Source organism: Lagopus muta, chromosome 3, assembly GCF_023343835.1.
Source record: "Lagopus muta isolate bLagMut1 chromosome 3, bLagMut1 primary, whole genome shotgun sequence".
Lineage (NCBI taxonomy): Eukaryota > Metazoa > Chordata > Aves > Galliformes > Phasianidae > Lagopus > Lagopus muta.
The window spans coordinates 14,241,329-14,260,459 of NC_064435.1; the positions used below are offsets into that span (position 1 = coordinate 14,241,329).

Genomic DNA, 19,131 nt, shown 5'->3' on the forward strand with positions numbered 1-19,131 from the left:
AAGAGTGGGGAAGATATAGTGATAATGCTGTGATAATATGGGAGAAGGGTATATCGAAATTTGTTCCTCCAAAGAGGTAAATAAAGGTGCTTGTTCAATGTCTTGGGGGAGAAGCTGATTTTGTAGGCTTCATGATCTATGTTTTTGTTTTGTAGTAAATGTGTGCACAACATGCAATCATTTAAGTGGTTTGAGTAGGTGTAATTTTCATTCTCACTTGGTTAATCACTTCACAGAATGAGAACTGAGTTAAAACTTTCATTGCAGGGAACCTCACAGTGAATATCTCCCCCAGGGAGGGTAGTTTGTTCCACCTATTAATCCTGAGTCAGCTCTGCATAGGCAGTGAGGGAGCTGTAGCTCCAGTTTCCAAACTCTTTTGCTATAATACTTTGACTTTTCTAGCGAAGTCCTTGTTTTCCTCTGATTATGTTCTTAATGCATATTTTGCTGAAGGATCCTCAGGTAAGTAATATAGTGATATAATGGGCAGAACTATTTTCCAAAAGACACAGCAGCTTTTTGAGCGGGATAGGTTTGAAAACATCCTGTAGAAGCTGCGGAACAAAAGCGAGGGCAGGTTCCAGGTAGGGATCAGAGCAGAGATACCACTTCAGGCTGTTTTTTAAGTTCACTCAGTTTGCTCAGTTCCCAGTGCTTTGTATTAAAAATCAGTCTCAAGACAAAAGCAATGGATATGCAGAGGCTCAAGATGTAGTGCAAATGGCTATTCAGAACCAACTTATGGAAGACTATTTATCCGTGACAACCTTTTTCACTTCCTGCAGAGCACCCACAAGGACTTGTGAGATCAAGAACTGATTAGAGGCAGGCAGGGAAAGACACGCATAAGAGGGAGTGAAGATGGCAATCTCAGGTGCACTTCAAGTCTCAAACAGCACCAGCTGAAACTTTCAGCCTGCTTAGCATCATGTTCTTTTAAATCTTTCTTTTTGCTATAACTTGAGTCTCTAGAGAAGGATGCTGGTGGACAGCCAGTTCACTGCTCACGTTGATGGGTAAGTTAGCAGTATATCAGAAGAATTCTTTGAAAAAAGTTACAAACGCTAAGGAAGTGGTTGCATGCAATTTTCAAAATATTTTATCTGCTTGTTAGTTCAAGGAAATCATGTTCTATTGAATGCAAAAGCACATCTCTTTTTTCTTTGTATGTTTGCAGCAGCAGGTAGGTGGTGAAATGTATGAAGCATCCTGAGTAGGGATGAATGAGCCGCTTTGAACGAAGAAAGTCTCTCCCAGGATTTTGCCAGCCTTTTGAACTTGACTTTTAACTTACTTTGGGAATTGTCACATTTTATTTAGGCTTAGACATGAAAAGGGCATACATCTTGGGGGATAGTTTTTCCTTCTGAGGATTCAAGATAAACACTGGAAAATCAAGCTTAGTAGATGCTAAAATGCTTTTAGAATATTTTTCAAAACAAAGATGGAATGGTAGCTCAAGCCCATCAGAGAGCTCATCATGTCCATCATGAACTCAGATTTTTGAAGGAAGAGGCAAGGAACAGAAATTACTGCATAAATCATCTGCAGACAGAATCAATGTGTGTCCTCATTTTGTTTAACCTAGTAAAGTTGATGAGAGATCTGCTGTAGTAGGGAAGCTGCAATCGTGCATGACTCATGAGGAGACTTTTGGCTAATCTGACCATTTGAGGACACTGAATAGCTTAGTGAAACACATTTTGGACAACTACATTTTCAACCCATTCTGTGTGAACCAACTGCGTTTCACAGAGCAGCTGCGATAACCTCTGACTAATTGGCTTTTTGGAAGGTTACCTGCTGAGAGCATCTGCCATGACATCCATTCTCCCTGAAATGTTTCATCTCAAAATTGCCTGATACAGAGCCCTGCATCACAAGCAAGAAGTGAGGTTTCTCTTTAGTCAGAATATAGGAGAAAGGATTTGCTCGACCTTGTTGAATCTTCATCATCTGTCTTGAAGTGCTGAGCATCCTTTTCAAACCAGGGTGTCCCCAGCTGAGCTCCTCAGAGTCTCAGCATAAGACAGAATATAGGAAGAAAAATACATCAGCATAAAGTGGCAGTAGATACGTTTTCTCTGTCTTTTGAAGACCACCCTGAAGCCTTCCTTGAGATGAGATTTGCCAATGATCCAGAGGGCAAAGCTGCAAGTGAGCCAAGATCCCACCTTCGTATGTGCAGGAAGTGGCTGATGATGGCTCTCACACTGCACTGAGCATTGCCCTGTGTTGTGCCATGCTGGTGCTGGCTGCATGCAGGCTGCATGCCAGCTGCCTCGTTACAGGCCTTGTTGGAGCTGGGACCATTCAGGGGGAGCAGTGCAGAAATACATAAATAACGCCAAGGAGTTTATTGCATGTAGAGACATCCTCTTTCAGAGGTCCCACGTGGGAATATTCAGTAGCGCATTTATGGACCGGTATTAAAAATGTATTCAGGTGGATTATGAGCACCTGGCTATGGGAGCATGCTGCCCAGAAGAAGAAAAAAGAAACCCTGAGTTCACATTTGCAGAAATAACAATTCCCTGTCGGCTGCTGTTTGCTTTAAGAGTCTGCTCCTGGAGCCGTGTAGTGGTACATCTGTGTCCCTGATCCTTTGAACCAAACCATCTTGTTTCATGGCTCAGGGGTGAAAATGAAAAATATGTCATAATGGTATCCTAAAAAAAAAAAAAGTAGAACTGAAAGGAAACATCTATACTTAATTCCACATTTTTGTAGCTGTTAGAATCAACTAGCATGGATTTACTAATGAATACTAAAGGCTTGGGACTGGGATTACTGTTTGAAGCTCTGGACATTGTGCTTATAGACCCACCTTTTCTGTCTGCTCCAAAACTGAAATGTTGGTTTCCTGCTTGGCAGGAAAATTCAAGAATCAAAAGCAAGAAGAGACTTCCTCCCTTTTCGCTCTTTGTATTTTTCTACCATAATGACAGTGCATTTTACAAACAACATTAAGTAACCTTCAAGACTGTGTCAGCTACCAGGTTTTAGTAATGAGGGGAAAGTCAGGCAAGCCAGACCAACACATGGCTAGTCAGGAATCAAAACAAAATTGTCTGATCAAGAATCACCCGCATCCCTGTTTTCCTTCTAAACTGCTGGGTGTTGTGTTCATTGATTAATGGCTTAGCACCATTTTAATAGAAGCAGAGAGGCAGTGTCATTGGCAGCCCAGCAGCTTGCTGTCTTCCTCCAGCCCTGAGGCTTGTCTGGCTGCCCTACAACACAGGACTGGGGCTGGGAGCTGGAAGCTGGGTGCAGTGGGCTGCAGGACACCAGCTAGGACAGGCAGACCCTCAGGTAACCTTTGAGCTCTGGCACTGTTGACTTTGCTTATCGGGGTTAGGTAATAAGGATGTGCAACAATAGCTGCTTTTACCTAGAGAACAAAAGTGCAGAGATTCCTCCCACTCAGCCCAGAACAGCCAGGGAATGATTTCATGGTGAAATGAAACCAAACTCAGTGTCATCTGGCCTGGGGCACTGATTGCAGTGTGGAACCGTCCTGTTCTTGCTGCAGCTCCCCTTGACTGCATTTCCCAGCCCTTGGTAATCCTCGTTCCTCCTTCTCTTGTGGTGGTTGACCCGGATCAGTAGCTCCCCAAAGAGGTGTTTTGTTTTTGCATTAATTTCCATTAGCTCTCACACCTCAGTGCTTAGAATTCAGTGAACAATAAAGAAAAAGGGTAAATCTGGCAACCATTTCCTTTTGTCATTGTATGAAATTTTTCGAAGCTAGCATTGCTGCTACATATTAAGAAGCAAGATGCAACAAGTCCGCAGTAATCTGCAGAATATTGGAATGTCCCAAGCTACGTGAGGAGCATGAAGTGAGATACCTGAGCCTTTCTGACACATACTAGTCAATGCAGCTGAAAGCAGATTTTACCACACTGAAAGTAATAGTTGCTATAAGGATGTTGGAAATAGGTGTTTTTCCTAACAGTCTCATGTTTGAAATGTCCTGCCTTGAAATTTATTATAAAATTAATTCCAGTAGAGAAGAAATATAGCAAAGGAAATAAATAGACATTTGTTTTCTTTATCAGGATCCTCCAGTTATAAAGGTATGAAAATGAGCAATACTGCTAGGTTGAGCTGAATTAATATATATTTTAAATGAATGAAAAAGATGTTTCTTTCCTAGTTAGAAAAAAATCACAAACTCATAAATGAAATACATCCCTGGCTTTGAAATGATTGGTGTCTTTCTATGGCAGCTTCCTGAAAATGTCATATGAGATTACATCTGTAGGCCACTGAGTTGGTAAGCTTACAAACCCCATGCGAAAGGCAGTTGTCATTCCAAGAGCCTACAGGCTAAGGCAGTGCTTTCAAAGACAACTGCTCACTTGTGATACCTTTCAAAAAGATCTTACTTTCCAAAAGTGCTGGGTACATGCCGTTAGAAAACCAAGATCGTTAGAGAAGTCTCCATCTGGGCATCAAAAATTATAGGTTACAAGTGGGAATAAGTGCTTCTAAAATCTTGACCTTGAAAGATAAAATTAGAAGAAACTCACTAAATCAGTGCTAACCCCTTGCTTTGCTTGCTCGAAGTTCAGAGCTGAACAGAATTACCGCTCTTCCCAAGGTCAGTGTCACTGGTGGCTTCCAGGCTCGGTTACGCTCACACCACGGTGTGATGGAGCTTGGGTATGGATCAGTCCCTGCTCTTTGTTCGTGGGTTTCTCGTGGCCCATGATTCATGTAAAACCCAGACACGTGCACAGGCCAAGGGTTCAGACAGAGTGGATGATGGGAATTCCAGCATGGGAATCTTGAGGCCAGTTTGCCCGTTTTATTTTAGTTCTGTCGCTCTGCGGATAGGCGAGATATTTTTGATTGCTTGGGAGAGGTTTTTATATTTTATATTATTATTATTTTATATTTTATATATTATTATTTTATATTTTATATTATATTTTATATTTATATACTAAGATGATCAGGGGGCTGGAGCAGCTCCCCTATGAGGACAGGCTGAGGGAGTTGGGCTTGTTCAGCCTGGAGAAGAGAAGGCTGCGGGGTGACCTCATTGCAGCCTATCAGTACCTGAAGGGAACCTACACCCAGGAGGGGAGTAAACTCTTCAAAAGGGCTGACAACAGCAGGACTAGGGGAAATGGTTTTAAGTTGAAGGAGGGAAGATTTAGGTTAGATGTTAGGGGGAAGTTCTTTACTAGGAGAGTGGTTAGGCCCTGGAACGGGCTGCCCAGGGAGGTTGTGGATGCCCCGTCCTTGGACGTGTTTAAGGCCAGGTTGGACGGGGTCCTGGGCAACCTGATCTGAATGTGTATGTTTGGTGGCCCTGCTAGGCAGGGGGGTTGGAACTACATGATCCTTGGGGTCCCTTCCAACCCGGGTGATTCTGTGATTCTGTGATTCTGTGATTCTGTGATTTATATTTCCCCTTCCTTGCAGCACATGAGCTATTTAGCCTCAAAAAAGAGGTCTTATTTCTCCTTTGTCAAACAATCGCATCTCTGCCAACGCTGAAAAAATTCCAGTTCACCCAGAATCCAACATTTTTGAGGTTAGGTACCTGTTTGCTTCTCTCCAAGTTTAAAACCTTCCCCCAGATTTCCCCTTCATCTTCACACCTGCTTAATATCCCCGTTGCTTCCTTTTCTGCCCCAGGGGATGCAGTCAGTTATCTGCATGTGCCAGGTGAAGGATCAAAACTTCCCTGTCAGTTCTCTCATAGAATAAACATTTGTTGGGTCCCAAACATGTGCCTTTTTCAGGCCCCTTTGGTGGGTTTGTCATGGAGCAGATGACAGCAGGTGCTGGTAGGATCATTGCACTCAAGGACCTTGAGAATAAAAGTAGTGGAAACCAAAATGAAAGCTAGCACTGTAATTGAGTGAATGTGCGTGCCTAAGTAAGGAAGAAAGTAGCTAAGAAGACTGAGTTTTATTGTTCTTCTATTTCACAGACCATATTTAACCTGAGGAATAAGGTGTTTATAGCAAGGTCGAGACTTATCTTCTGTAAAATCTCACTCAGTGCTCTTCCAGAACGTGCAGGTTTGCATACCGCCCATTCCCCCCACTCAAGCAATCCTTCATTTCCATAGCTGCAGTGGTTTGGGGCTCCAGAGGTGAATGTAGGCAGGATGGCAGAGCCCACCAGTTGCACCCTGCAGAGCAGAGCTCTGGCCACTGCCAGCCCAGGCTTCAGTTGACATGAATACTGCCTTGGCAGCATCAGAATCAGCTTCACTAATTGGAATCTGACTCCCAAAAAACCCCACAGATTGTGTTGAGTAGTGAATACCTATTTGCCACTCTCAATTACATTTGGAATGTCATGGCAGTCAGGTGAAGTCCCTGGTGACTGGAAAAAAATCACACCCATTTTTAAGAAGGGTAGAAAGAACGACCCAGGGAACTACCAACCTAACAGCCTCCCCTCTCTGCCAGGGAAGATCATGGAACAGAACCTTCTGTAAGCTATGCTAAGGCACATGGAAGACAGGGAGGTGATACAGGACAACCAGTGTGGCTTCACCAAGGGCAAGTCCTGCCTGACCAACCTGATGATCTTCTATGATGGCATAACTGCATCAGTGGACATGAGGAGAGCCACCAATGTCATCTATCTGTACTTCAGTAAGGCCTTTGACTCAGTACCTCACAACATCCTTCTCTCCAAATTGGAAAGATATGGATTGGATGGGTAGACTGTTTGATGGATGAGGAGCTGATTGCAAGATCACGCCCAGACAGTGGTGATCAATGGCATGATGTCCAGATGGAGATCAGTGGCAAGTGATGTTCTACAGGGATTAGTACTTGGACCAATGATCTTTAATATCTACATTAGTGACTTTGACAATGGGATTGAGTGCATCCTCAGCAAGTCTGTGGACGACACCAACCTGTGGAGTGCAGTTGACATGCCTGAGGGTTGTTGCCTGACAGACTTGAGCAGTGAGCCCAGGAGAACCTCACAAGATTCAACAAATCCAAGTGGAAGGTCTTGCACATGGGTCATTGCAACCCCCACTATCAGTACAAGCTGGGGAGTGTAAGAATGGAGCTGCCAAATCACTGCCAAAAAAGACTTAGGGATACTGGTGGATGGGAAGCTGGACCTGGGCCAGCAATGTGCCCATACAGCCCAGACAGCCAACCATATCCTGGGCTGCATCAAAAGAAGCACGGCCAGCAGGGTGAGGGAGGTGATGCTGCCTCTCTGCTCTGCACTGGTGAGGTCTCACCTGGAGTGCTGCATCCACATGCGAAGTCCTCAGTACAGGAGAGACATAAACCTGCTGGAGTATGTCCAGAGGAGGGCCACCAAAATGATCCAATGGACAGAACACCTGCCCTATGAATATAGGCTGAGAGAGCTGGGGCTGTTCAGCCTGGAGAAGAGAAGGCTCCAGGGAGACCTGTAGGTGGTTATGCAGTATTTAAAGGGGGGCTATAAGAAAGAAGGGGACATACTCTTAAACGGGGTCTGTTATAAAAGGAAAAGGGGAAATGATGTCAAATTAAAAGAGGGGAAATTTAGATTTGATATAAGGAATAAGTTTCTTACGGTACGGGTAGTGAAGCACTGGAACAGGTTGCCTGGTGAGGTGGTGGACACCCCATCCCTGGAGACATTCAAGGTCAGGAAGGACTCTGGGCTCTGGGCACCCTGATCTAGCTGTAGGTGTCCTGGTTTATTGCAGGGGAGTTGGATGACCTTTAAACATCCCTTCCAAATCTAAGGATTCTGAGGTTCTACAATCTCTGAAGGTGGAGATTGCACAACCTGTAAGTTGTTCCAATGTTCAGCCACTCTCGCTGGGCACTTTTTCCTTGTATCTACCTGTAATATCTCATACTGCATCTTGTGTCTGTTATCTCTTGTCTTTCCGCTTTGCATCTCAGAAGAGTTTGGCAGAGGAGAGAGGAAATTATAAGAAACCTCCACATAATCTTTAGTTATGTGATTGACTTACAGCTTTGTGAGGACTTTGAGGCAAGGAATAGCAGCTTCAGTGCCACAGACATTGAAGGTGCTTTACTACAGCAGCAGCCAAGTCTTACTGTCTTGACCAGCAGAAGTGGTGAGAAAGCCTCAACCTCTACCTTGACACTTGAACTTCCAGCATTTGGCTGTTGAGGTGCCTCAGTAGTTTATGCAAGCCCAGCAAGACCCAGGCCCTCTGGGACTCAGATTGGAGGAAGAGTGAGCAGTGCTTTAAGATGAGGCAATAAAATTCAAACAGCATTTGTTAAATCAGACAAATGATTGCTGGCCTGCACTTTACATTTATCTAAGAAATTGATTAAGCACAGAGTTTTTTGGTTGATGAGTAAAGTTGATTAAAGAAAGTGCCAGGGTCATAATGTATGTTCTAAGAGTAGTTTATCTTTACAGCAGAAATGCATTTGCTCAGCACAAACATGTAGTTGAAATACATGCTAATCCCTTTACTCTGGTCTATGCTCACTGTCTGGTTTTGGTTTTCTGTTTTGTTTCTTACAGCCCCAGCAGAGAGCTCTCCATAAACATTTCCAGCCTGTAAAGCTGCTGTCCTGCCACTTGATATGAAAACGAACTTTCCTTCATGAAAAAACCATAATCAATGGCACTGCCAGAAGGTGACCTTGGAGGAGCGAAGACAAACTTGAAGTAAAATCAGCCCACTCAAGATGATGCATCCTGAGAAGACCTGGTTTGCTGTGGAGTAAAAACGTGGTGCATAATATCCAGTGCTAATTTGTTCAAAATGGTCATTGACAGACCTTTAGCTGGAAAATTTCTTCCAGTTTTCATCACTGTGCATAACTTTGGGTTCCCTTTAGGGGACTGCCTATGCCCTTCACTCGAAGTCCTGTTTTAGCATGGCAACTACTGGATTCTTCTATTATGTATGCAGATGGCATGATGTTTTAGGAAAAACTTACAGGAATTCTCCAATCTCCGTGGATATGTTCACATTACTACACCCCTGATAGGAATGTAGAAGTCTTGTATGTGTTAGTTTTGCAGTCTAATAGTGTTCCGTTAAACAATATCAGCACTTCATGCGTGCTTTCTGCACAGAATTAGCACAGTCCATTTCTATATAACAGTCTTTTTAAATACTGAGGATACGTTTCAGTAGTTGTGCTGAGACTGCATCCAAACTGAAGTCCACTACTAGCATACCTTCACCGAGTCACAGTACACTGTGTAGATAGATTTGCACGTGGCAGAGGTGTGACTTACTTCATGGAGACTTGCAGAACGGCTGTCACAGAGGTAGCCAAGAACAGAGTTGGCTGAATGAGATGTAGGACACTGTGTCTGCTCTCCCTCCCATCCAGCAGATAGCAAAGGCTGTCATTCCTGGCACGCCAATGTGTTTTCTTACTCAGTGAGGGAAAGGAAAGGGAGAGCACCCTTCTCAGAGGGCAGTTGGACCTAGAGTTTGGTCTACACTAGAAACAGAACAAACTGGAAGAGTTCAGATTCTTTATGCTGGCCACTGTTTATGTTTTGGGCAGGACTTGGGAATCACAGTCCAAACCAAATGCTCTGAAAAAGGTAATGCGTAAGACTATACTTCTAAGGAGCAAGACACTCCCTCCAATGGGGGCAGACTTCTTTGTTAACTTTTTCCACTTTCTATCCAAAAGCATATTTTGGAAGGAAATAGGAATAAGCAAACGGTTCTAATAAGCCTTTCGATATACTGTAGCAGGCTCAAGACTGTTGCATTCAATCTGAGCATTGATTTTTGTTCAGTCTCTGAATGGCTGGCTTCATCACTGGCTGTATCACAGCTGGCTGTGGTACTGTTTTTTTTTCCACGGGGATTTAGTGGAATTAATGTCTGTCCCTAACATCAGGACCTTCTTGACACACTCTTTGTAATGAACTGATGCCATCAACATGCTAAGGGATCTTACCTATTTGTTCCTTATTTCTTTAAAATCAAAGGTAGCTTTTGTATATTTAAAAACTGTCATTCTCTCCAACCTAATAGGCAGGTACCATACAGTTGCTATTAGGGTGTATGCCAGACTGTGGGTGAGGTGCCATACAGGTGAAGATGCAGCAGTGGAGAGAAGGCACAATTACATCAAGGTAAAAGCACCTTTTTAGAGCAAATTCTTGTGTTATGATACTTAAAAACTCTTGTACAGTTCATTGCTGGAGAATTCAAGGTCAGCCTCTGAGGGTGCCTGTAGAATCAACAGATAAACTTTCAGATGAGTGCAGGATTAGGTTACAGCTCTCCACCCATCTCAGATTCAGCACGCTGAATACTTCTTAACTATTCCAGAAGGAAATTGATGGCCAAGATTTTCAGAAGTTGCTAGTGATTTCTAGTGGTTTGGGTCTTTCCATGGATTTTCAAGTGAATCTCCCAAAAAGTATAAAGCAGTAAGCTTTATGTCCTCTTTCTGAAAATCCTGGCCCTAATTTTAAATTTATTGGTGTACAAGTTCTCCTTATGATGTAAGAATCTTTGCCAACAGCAGCATTTGCACTTTTTAGAGCTTTTCATAGTATTGCAGGTTGGAATCTGATCCTTATTGAGAGAAGTGGCTGAGCACCTCGCAGAATTCCATTATAAGCTCCAGTAAATTTTACAGCTATTTCTGCTACAGATTTTAAAATGCACTCTGGCAACTGACACCAATTTTGTGTTGGTATAGCAATTAAAAAAAAAAAGACAAAAAACAACTTGAATATAAATTATTTTCAAAAGGAGAATGCTATAGTCCTGCAGTAGAAATTCTCTTATTTTATTATCCAACAAAAAAAAATTGGCATAATTTGAATAATAAAAGAAGAGTTATCAGAGAGTATTATCTGAAAAGGTCATATGAGAAAAATAGGAGTTAGGCAAAGAGCTGCTAGAAGCATTTTTGCATCAGTGTTAGTTTTGAACATCTTCCAGTATATGGTCATGAATTTAGATGTGTGCACTTCTCCCATTAAAACAGTTTGTTTTAAAAGCTTCCCAGGATTCTAGCTACAGTGATCTAGAAAACCAGTGTTACAGCCCCTGAGAAATGTGAAAACAAATACAGACCCTCGTGTAGCCAAACTCAGTGAGAGCTCTGCTGTAGGTGCCCATGGACCAAGCTCGTTTGGCAGTGCTGTAGGTCTCCATCCTACAGACAGCCCATGCATGTGGAGGACTCTAGGCATAAGCAAGAGTAGTTCCCTCGTGCCCCGCGACACTCCTCACGTGTGTAACTGTCGGCAGGAGCCATAAGGAAAGCACTGTACTTTCTGGCTTGTATTTAACTACTCGTCGTGTTTGGATGTTTTTAATCGCTGTTGTTCTCCCAAAGTAGGCCATGCTTCCTCAGGGATATTTATGAAATTGTTCTGCAGCTACTGAACAACTATCTGGATCCCAGCGTATTCTTCCGAAAACTTTTTAATATAAATAAACATGTGGGGGAGATTTTTTTGTTGTTATTGTGAATGGGGGCAGGTACTGTATTCTCGGAAAGGCTCTTGAGTGCAGACAATCAAGTCTATTGCATTTTTTATGCTGAACACCTTATTAAGAGCGGACACATCCGCTTTTGCCTGGGTCGCAAGAACAGTTCTGTGGAAACAATGCTTTATCTCCAGTCAATAAATCATTTATGTCGAGAGTGCCAAAGACCAAGTCAACATGAAAGGGAGTGAATAAGTTATTCCGGCAGAGGAAGTGAATTTAAATATGCTCAGAGCCATTAGTTCTGTGCAAAAGAGTAGAAGATGAATGCTATTTTAATAAAAGAGCAATTATCAGCCCTGTGGAGCTGGATACACTCACGAAGCCCAGTGCTACCATTGCACTGATCACTGCTCACAGCTCCGAGACGATGGAGCAGCAAGCATCCCCGTGCAGTGCCTGGCCACTGCTCTCTGGGCAGGGACACGCAGAGAATCAGCCATCCTCAGTGCTTCAAATTATGCCAAGTGCAACATAAGAAAACCAGAGGAATTGCTCTCCTCAAAAAACATGCTGAATGAAAACATCTTTTGCACCGGTTTAGTCCTTGCTTTTTTTCATCTGCATGGCTTTCTTTGCCCAAAGTCCCCATCACTTATTCTCTGAGGAGAGCACAACTCCCCAGGAGGGGAGACTGCAAAAGCCCTGCAAGCCCCTTAGCCTTGCTGGTCCATCTGTGTCGTGCTGTAGCAGTGGGCTCCTTCCTGGCTGGCTGCTTCTCGGCAGCCAGACTGAAAGCAGCTGCAGTGTCATTAAGGAAATCAAACCATTATTAATGACAAAATTATTTGTTTGTTTTGTTCCCCATTTGCAGAAGACCCTAGGCCAGGCCCCCAGCATATCTACAACAGACTGTTCCATCCTTCTCCTGAGATGTGTTGGTTAATGCCAGCTGTGGGGCCAGTCCTGAGGGATTTTGTGCTATAGCCAAAAGCAGCCTCCCTCCGCCCTCCACAAAGCCACGACATCTCCATTATTCAAAATAGTTCCAGGCAAGCAGAGTAAAATCCTGCATTTTTCATCCCCGTCCCCTTTTAACTCTCTGCAGTCTGACTCTCCTTTGAAGGACCCTGCTACAAAGGCTATGTTGATTGACCCGAGTATATGTAAACTGGTCAGTAAGATTTTAATTTAAAAAGTCCTCTGTTATAATGAAAATTGATGACTGGGGGAAAGTATTACCAGCATTACCTGCAGCCTCCTATGGTAAAATGCTAGTAAGCCATCTGGAGTGCAAAAATGCCACCAACGTAATGCATGAGTAATTAGGCAGGCATGTGAGTTTAAATCAGCAAATAAGCAAAGCAGATGTTTGATGTGGGAAGCCAAAAAATGTAGGGAGGTCAGTGGCCAGTAGGGTAAGGCTAATGAGACCAAATGTGTTCCGCATCCTCATAAGCAGTCATAGTGAATCTGATGTTAGGTACAGCATGGTGGTTACTCACTGAGCGTGTGAAAACCAACAGATATTCTTGTTTTGTATTTGAAAGCAGTAGAATAAGGGAGTCGATTTTCACACTCAAATGTAATTCCTCCTACTCCATCAGTAATTATGGGTAATATTAAGCAGCAACTATCCAAACATATTCTTAAATTCACACAACCAGATATGTGAATGTAGGGAAACTTAAGCGTAAGATTTTTCAGAACTTAAAAGCATTGAAAGAGGCTTTAAGTTACACAAAAACAAACCAAACCCCAAACCAATAATGAAAAAGAACGAGTGACCTGATGCAGAAAACTATAGACTCATTTGCTTCCTATCGGTCCGGGGTAAAATCATAGAAAGGTTGGTATGAAGCAATCATTAAAGCAATTAAAAATTGATAAACCCCTCCAAATGATTGTTCTAGAATGTATTGTGTCAAGTAAATTTATTATCATTTTTTGTGATATCAAAGGCTTGTTGATAAAGGAGGCTCTGCTGACATGCTATCCTTAGCCTCCTATAGATCATCTGTTTCTGATAAAGAACAAAAAGGCACAAGGCAGAATCACTATACACCACGCTAAGTGGATTGAAACTGATTAGTTGCTAGCTCACAAAAAATGGTTACAAATATGACATTATCATAAGTGAGACTATTTCTGATGAGCTCCTCCCAAGGTATGTTCTATTTTCAATATTCCTCCCAGAGAAACAGAAAATTACAGTTGGAGCATTTACAGATGACAAAGGCAGGTGTGTGCCATGAACTGGTGATGAATCTGGAGTGCTGCAAGTGCAGAAGCCAAGGGGAGGAGAAGAGCCTCCTTGGGGGCTTGGGAATGTGTCTGTAGTTGGGTGGCCATGAAGGTCAATGTCATCCACTCAACATCAGCCCCCAGGAGCTCTTAGGAAAGTGTCATCTCTGAGGAGGACCGTCAGTAGGTCTTGGAGGATGTCTAGGATCTGGCAACAGTGATATTACGGAGCTATTTGTGCCCATCTTTCATATATTGACAACTTGGAAAGATAATTTTCTAAAGCTCCCAGTGTCATTCAAGGGCAGGAAAACAGCTCTTATTATAGTGCTAGACTAATGAAGCTCAAGCTATTAATTTATCAGAAATGATGTGAAGAGATGACTCAATCTGCCTGCAATCACAACCTCTACCTGTGCAGGAAGTGCTGGCTGAGGCCAGGTAGTGCTTTTATTCAGAGGAAAAGGGAATGATGTGCTCTACTGGCTGGAAACGGATTTCAGGCTAGAAATTAAGCACAAATGCTCGACAGGGAGGATAATTACACATAGAGACAACTTACTTTCCATTACATTCTCCATCACGTAAGGTCGTTAAGTATATGCAGAGCTTTTTTCTAAGTCAATAAGCTGTACCTCAAATGGAAGTGTAGGTTCCGTTCAGTAGTCCCGGATGAGGCAGTTAGGTGTGTGCTGTGTAAGAGCTCAGCCTGGATCATCACTACATCATCAGATGCAAGGTTCTGAGTTGAGATGTCTTGAAGTTTAAATACAAAAGGAAAGCAGGCCCACTTGTATCCATTGTTTTCAAACAATCTTGTCTTAGAGAGCTATGAACTGACCTGCAACTGGTGGGAGCTGCAGGTCTCCTCGCATTTGCAAGGTTCTTCTGCATGTGATTGAAGAAGAGAACAGAACAAGAAAGGACAACAGAAGCTGCTGGCCATACAGAATTATTCTGTTGTTGTTCGGTAGTAACAGCTTGGGATAAAGTCCCACACCCACGTGACCCATGTGAGCATGCAGTGAGAGCCATGGCTTTGCCTCTTGATCAAATAGGCACCGTTTTGCTGGCATGAAACAGGTTTTATGTTCAACAGCTAGCAGAGGAGCCGAAGAGCTGATTGGGAATTACATTGTGTTGCTTTGCAGTTGAACAAGGTATGAAGCCAATTGTTCCTGCTCTCCCAATGAGCCCCTCTGCAGCTGGTGAACGGAGCCCTCATAGTGAAATGAGTTCAGTGGGATAACCCAGAGCAGTGAGCACTGCGAGCACTATTGCAGGTGGCTGCTTTGAATATTGTACCTTCAAAATAAGCAGGAGTGCTCAGCTTCTTATCCAAGTCTCATGAAGCTGCTGCTCTTAGGTACAAGGCAAGCACAAAGCTATGAGCCGCCTGTCAGAGTTCTTTGTTGTGCTGTAGAAAATGGCACAAAATAGGATGTGTATTTTAGAGAGTAAACAGTTCACACAGGCATAAGAAACCATAAAGGCAATACTTACTGCAAATTGGTATTGAATCAATATCAAAAAGCTGGAACAGAAAGGGACAGAGCTAAGAAGATAAAGATCTTTGGGGATTCTTGCTCTAATCCAGTGTGAAATCCTAAGAAAATGAGTCTGGCGTAGATTTATTGTTCAGAGAACATTGGTCAATACCAGCTGCAGTCAGGTACATTTGCAGGGTTGCTGGATTATGTGCCAGCAGTGGAGCAGTCCTATGATGGCTGCACAAGAGCTGCCTCTTCCCTAAAAGTGGGATTTCAGCCTTGTTGTAGGACAGGCTTAGTCAGAATGAGAGGAGAAGCTCCTTTCTGCTTTTAATTCCAAGTGTATCTAAATACCTTGTCAGAAAAAGAAAAAATCCTATGTACTGTTGTTATATTTGTAATCATATTACTTCTATTAAGCACTTGCCTAGAATTCATCTATTTAATATCATGTTACCAAATTAAATAGTGACATACAGATTATTTTTTTTTAAAGCAGGGAAACCAATATTGCAGCCCAACTGCATGTAAGCAACAAAAGGTGTGCAGAGAGAAAAAAATCTGCCCATGGGATGCTTAGGGCACCTGTTTGGGTTTGTGTATTGAGAGCTTGGATTTACATCTAGGCAGGGGCTTTCCCTGCTGAGTCAGGCTCTGAACTCAGGACACATCCAGACAAACGCTTGGAGCCCTCTTACTGTGTGCTGGAGGCTCCTCTGCTTTTCTTCTGAGAGGGGTAAGAAAAAGATCAGGAGGCCTCCAGTGAGCTGGAGAAACCACAGGGGGATGTTAGCTTCTAGTTTACATGAAGCATCTTGGCCTGAGACAGAGCTCATCATTCTCCCCACTGAGCTCTACTGATAGAATGAAGTGGGCCATGCAAGGCACCCAGAGCCCTGCACCAGGCTGTTCTGAGGCTGGGGCAGGAGATGGACAGACAGACAGACCAACAGACCACCTTGCAGGATTATCAGGTTCAGGGCCATTACTGTTGGTGCTCGTTGCTGAGTACTAGGCTAAATAATGGTGAATTGCATGGAGCAAGAACCTGCAAATGTGAGTTGCCAGCACCAAAGTCATAAAATCAAAGTAACTGAGGTTGGAAAGGACATTAAATAACACCAGATCATCCAGTCCCACACCTGCCTTGGGCTGGCCACGTTGTACTTGGATTGGGATGCACCTGGCTTTGTCTTCAGGTTCTTCTAAGGGCTCCATATATATGTTCCTGCCTCATGGTTGTTATTCCTTTTTCACATCTGTGTATGGATGACAGTCAGACCCACCCATGATCAGTCTGACATTGTGTTGGCCAGCATTTGGCTCCTCCATTTCAGAGAGCTGAATTTAATCTTAGCTGAGCCTGCCTTTGAGGAGAGCTGAAAATTCACAGCTGGAATTGTAGCATCATCTTCAAAGGCTGCCCCATGCCCCAGATCTGTGGCCTGTACAAAGAACCAAGCCAGCCCCATTGCTGGTGATGGACAGCTGAGGGAACCCGAGCCACCTTCAGCCTCAGCTCGGAGCTACATGCACCAGGAAAATTCTCCTGTAACCTCCTTTTAATGTTAACTTGGTTGAAAATCTGGTAGAATGGCAGCACTCAAATGGCTAAAACGTGACGCACTGTTATTCCCAGTCCTCTATGAGAGCATTTTAGAGATGAAGCCAAGTGAGGTGGCATCACAACAAAGTGTGCCTTTCTGTTGGATGTGCTCTGCTCTTCCCCAGGCATCCAAGGTGTTCCTCTGTACAGCAATGTTTTTTTCCCAGAACTGAAATTATCATGCAGTCTAATTTTTAGTACACTCAGTGGCCGTCACTGTTAATTCCACCCTACAGTTTTTGTATTTCCACTTTAATTCCTTCCGTTTTCAAAAATCAATGAAAAATAAAACCTGGGTGGGAGGGAAGAATTCTAATAAATGATGAAATTAAAATCACTATCAAGTTTTTGGTATCTTCGGGCATGATCTCTGGAAGCTTTGGATATCTGCTTTATCATTTTGTATATTTGACAATTTTGTACTCCGCGTCGTTTGACTTCATTTGTGCATGGCAATGTATTAAAACATGGAATTTTTATTACAGAGTAAAAGGGTTTTGTCTGATTTTAGCAAATTCAGGGCTTGACCCATTTCTTATCCTGGACTCATGGGGCTCCAACACGGGATGTGAGGAGTTTGCTGCCTGGCACTGCGGGTGTTATGAAATGCAATGTATTTGCAGGTGCAGTAAGACATCTCATAGAATCATAGAATCATTGTAGCTGGAAAACACGTCTAAGGTCATGTAGTCCAATAATCAACCCGTCCCCACAGGGCCCACTACTCCCTCAGTGCCACAGCTACCCTTATCTTGGACACCTCCAGGGACATTGACTCCACCATTCTCTGGGCAGCCTGTGCCAGTGCATTGCCACTGTTGTGGCAGACTCGTGTTCCAGACCCTTCACAGCTTCATTGCCCCTTTTTAGACACACACCAGGGCCTCAGCAAATCTCCAGGGGGGTCAGAGCACGAAAGAAGAAGGAACTGGATGGAGTGCACATCACCCACCTCCAACCCACCCCCGTTTATTCCCTGCATAGATCAGCACTTGGGGCACAACAGCGATGTACAAGTCAGCAACTGAGGTACTTCCAGAAACTAATAGTGAAATTCCAGCACAGTATTGTATTCTCCCATATTAGTGTGCTTTTTTTTTTCTGTTGTTTTCAGCCATACCCATGAGTGTTCTTTTATTTGTAAGGTAGAGATTGATGAGATATTTTGGTCAAACAGAAAATACTGGGCTTAACACAAAATAATAGAATGAAATTACATAGCGTGCAATGTAACTGACAAAGTCAGGATAAATTGTCATCTAAAAAAAGAGAAATCATGCTTTTTATTGTAACATCTTGTGATTGGGCTGCAATTTACTAAATTCTGTTTACATCTTTAAAAAGCTTTCTACTCCATAAACTTTGTTAGTGAGAAGAATATGTTAGCAGAGAAAGCTCCATTTTAGCACAAATCTGTATACATCTTGGGCTGAAGGAAATCAGAAGAATTAGAGAATCAGAGAATGGCTTAGGTTGGAAGGGACCTTGAAGACCATTGAGTCCCTGCCCCCTGCCACAGGTAGGGCTGCCAACCACCAGACCAGCACCAGCTGCCTGTGCTAAGGTGGAGCAAAGCCACGTGGTGGGAGCAAATGCCTCTAGTCCGTAGTGAAGTGCAGAAGACATCAGAGAAGCTCCCAGTCCCACCACTGGCGTGCTGTGTGTGAAGGAACAAGGTCCTTTGTTTCTTATCCCACCTCCTGACCCGTAATGTGAAATGGGAACCGTGCTGAGCTGCCACTGCTAAACCTTGAGACTGAACAGAGAAACTGCAACTCTGCCAAGATGCTGCTGCTTCAAAGGTTGTGTTGCAAGCGGGACTGATCTGAGCAGACATCTTGGTACAGTTGTAAAGAAAGAAGAGGCTGCTGTTAGTACTGGCATTCAGCTCTTGCCGCATCATGCTCGACCTGTCGGGGTCTCAGCACATTGTGATGCTTCCAAAACTCCTCTGTGGGTGAGGTTTCCTTCCAATCAGCCCTGTCTGGATTTGTCTGAGTTGGTTCCTCCTTCACCTCATTTGTGCCATTGCCTTGTCGCTGCCTTCTTGCTTTTCAGCACCTAATGGGACTCCTTGCCTTCCACTGCTGTTAACATCAAGTGGGAAATGCACTGAAGCACTGCATGGCAGAAATATACTTTTAAGAGAAGCTCTTTTGCGTTAACTAAATGGCACCAAGACCTTAGGAGGGGATAGAAGGGAGTCAAATTGCTGCAGCTACGTCCTAGGGTAACAAGGGGATCAGTCTCCTCCTCACTCCCCATATTGCAGTGATGGGCTGAAACAGCAGCTAGAAAGATTCAGGCTGGATATTACTTTCACAGCTTTGCAGGGATGGGGGCACTGACGCAGAGGGAGGGGCCACCTGCAGGAATGGAGAACT

At 43.5% G+C, this 19,131-nt stretch overlaps 1 protein-coding gene across 2 annotated transcripts in view; it reads left to right on the forward strand.

Annotated features, from left to right (window-relative positions):
- Positions 1-17,231, forward strand: part of SAMD12 (sterile alpha motif domain containing 12) — a 177,441-nt gene extending 160,210 nt beyond the window's left edge. For both annotated transcript variants that reach the window (XR_007375813.1, XM_048939590.1), the window contains one exon: positions 8,506-17,231. Coding sequence is in view for 1 of the 2 variants with exons in the window: in XM_048939590.1 (XP_048795547.1) it covers positions 8,506-8,528 (23 nt within the window). In the remaining variant the exon portion in view is untranslated. The remainder of the gene's footprint in view (positions 1-8,505) is intronic.
- Positions 17,232-19,131: the final 1,900 nt, after the last annotated feature.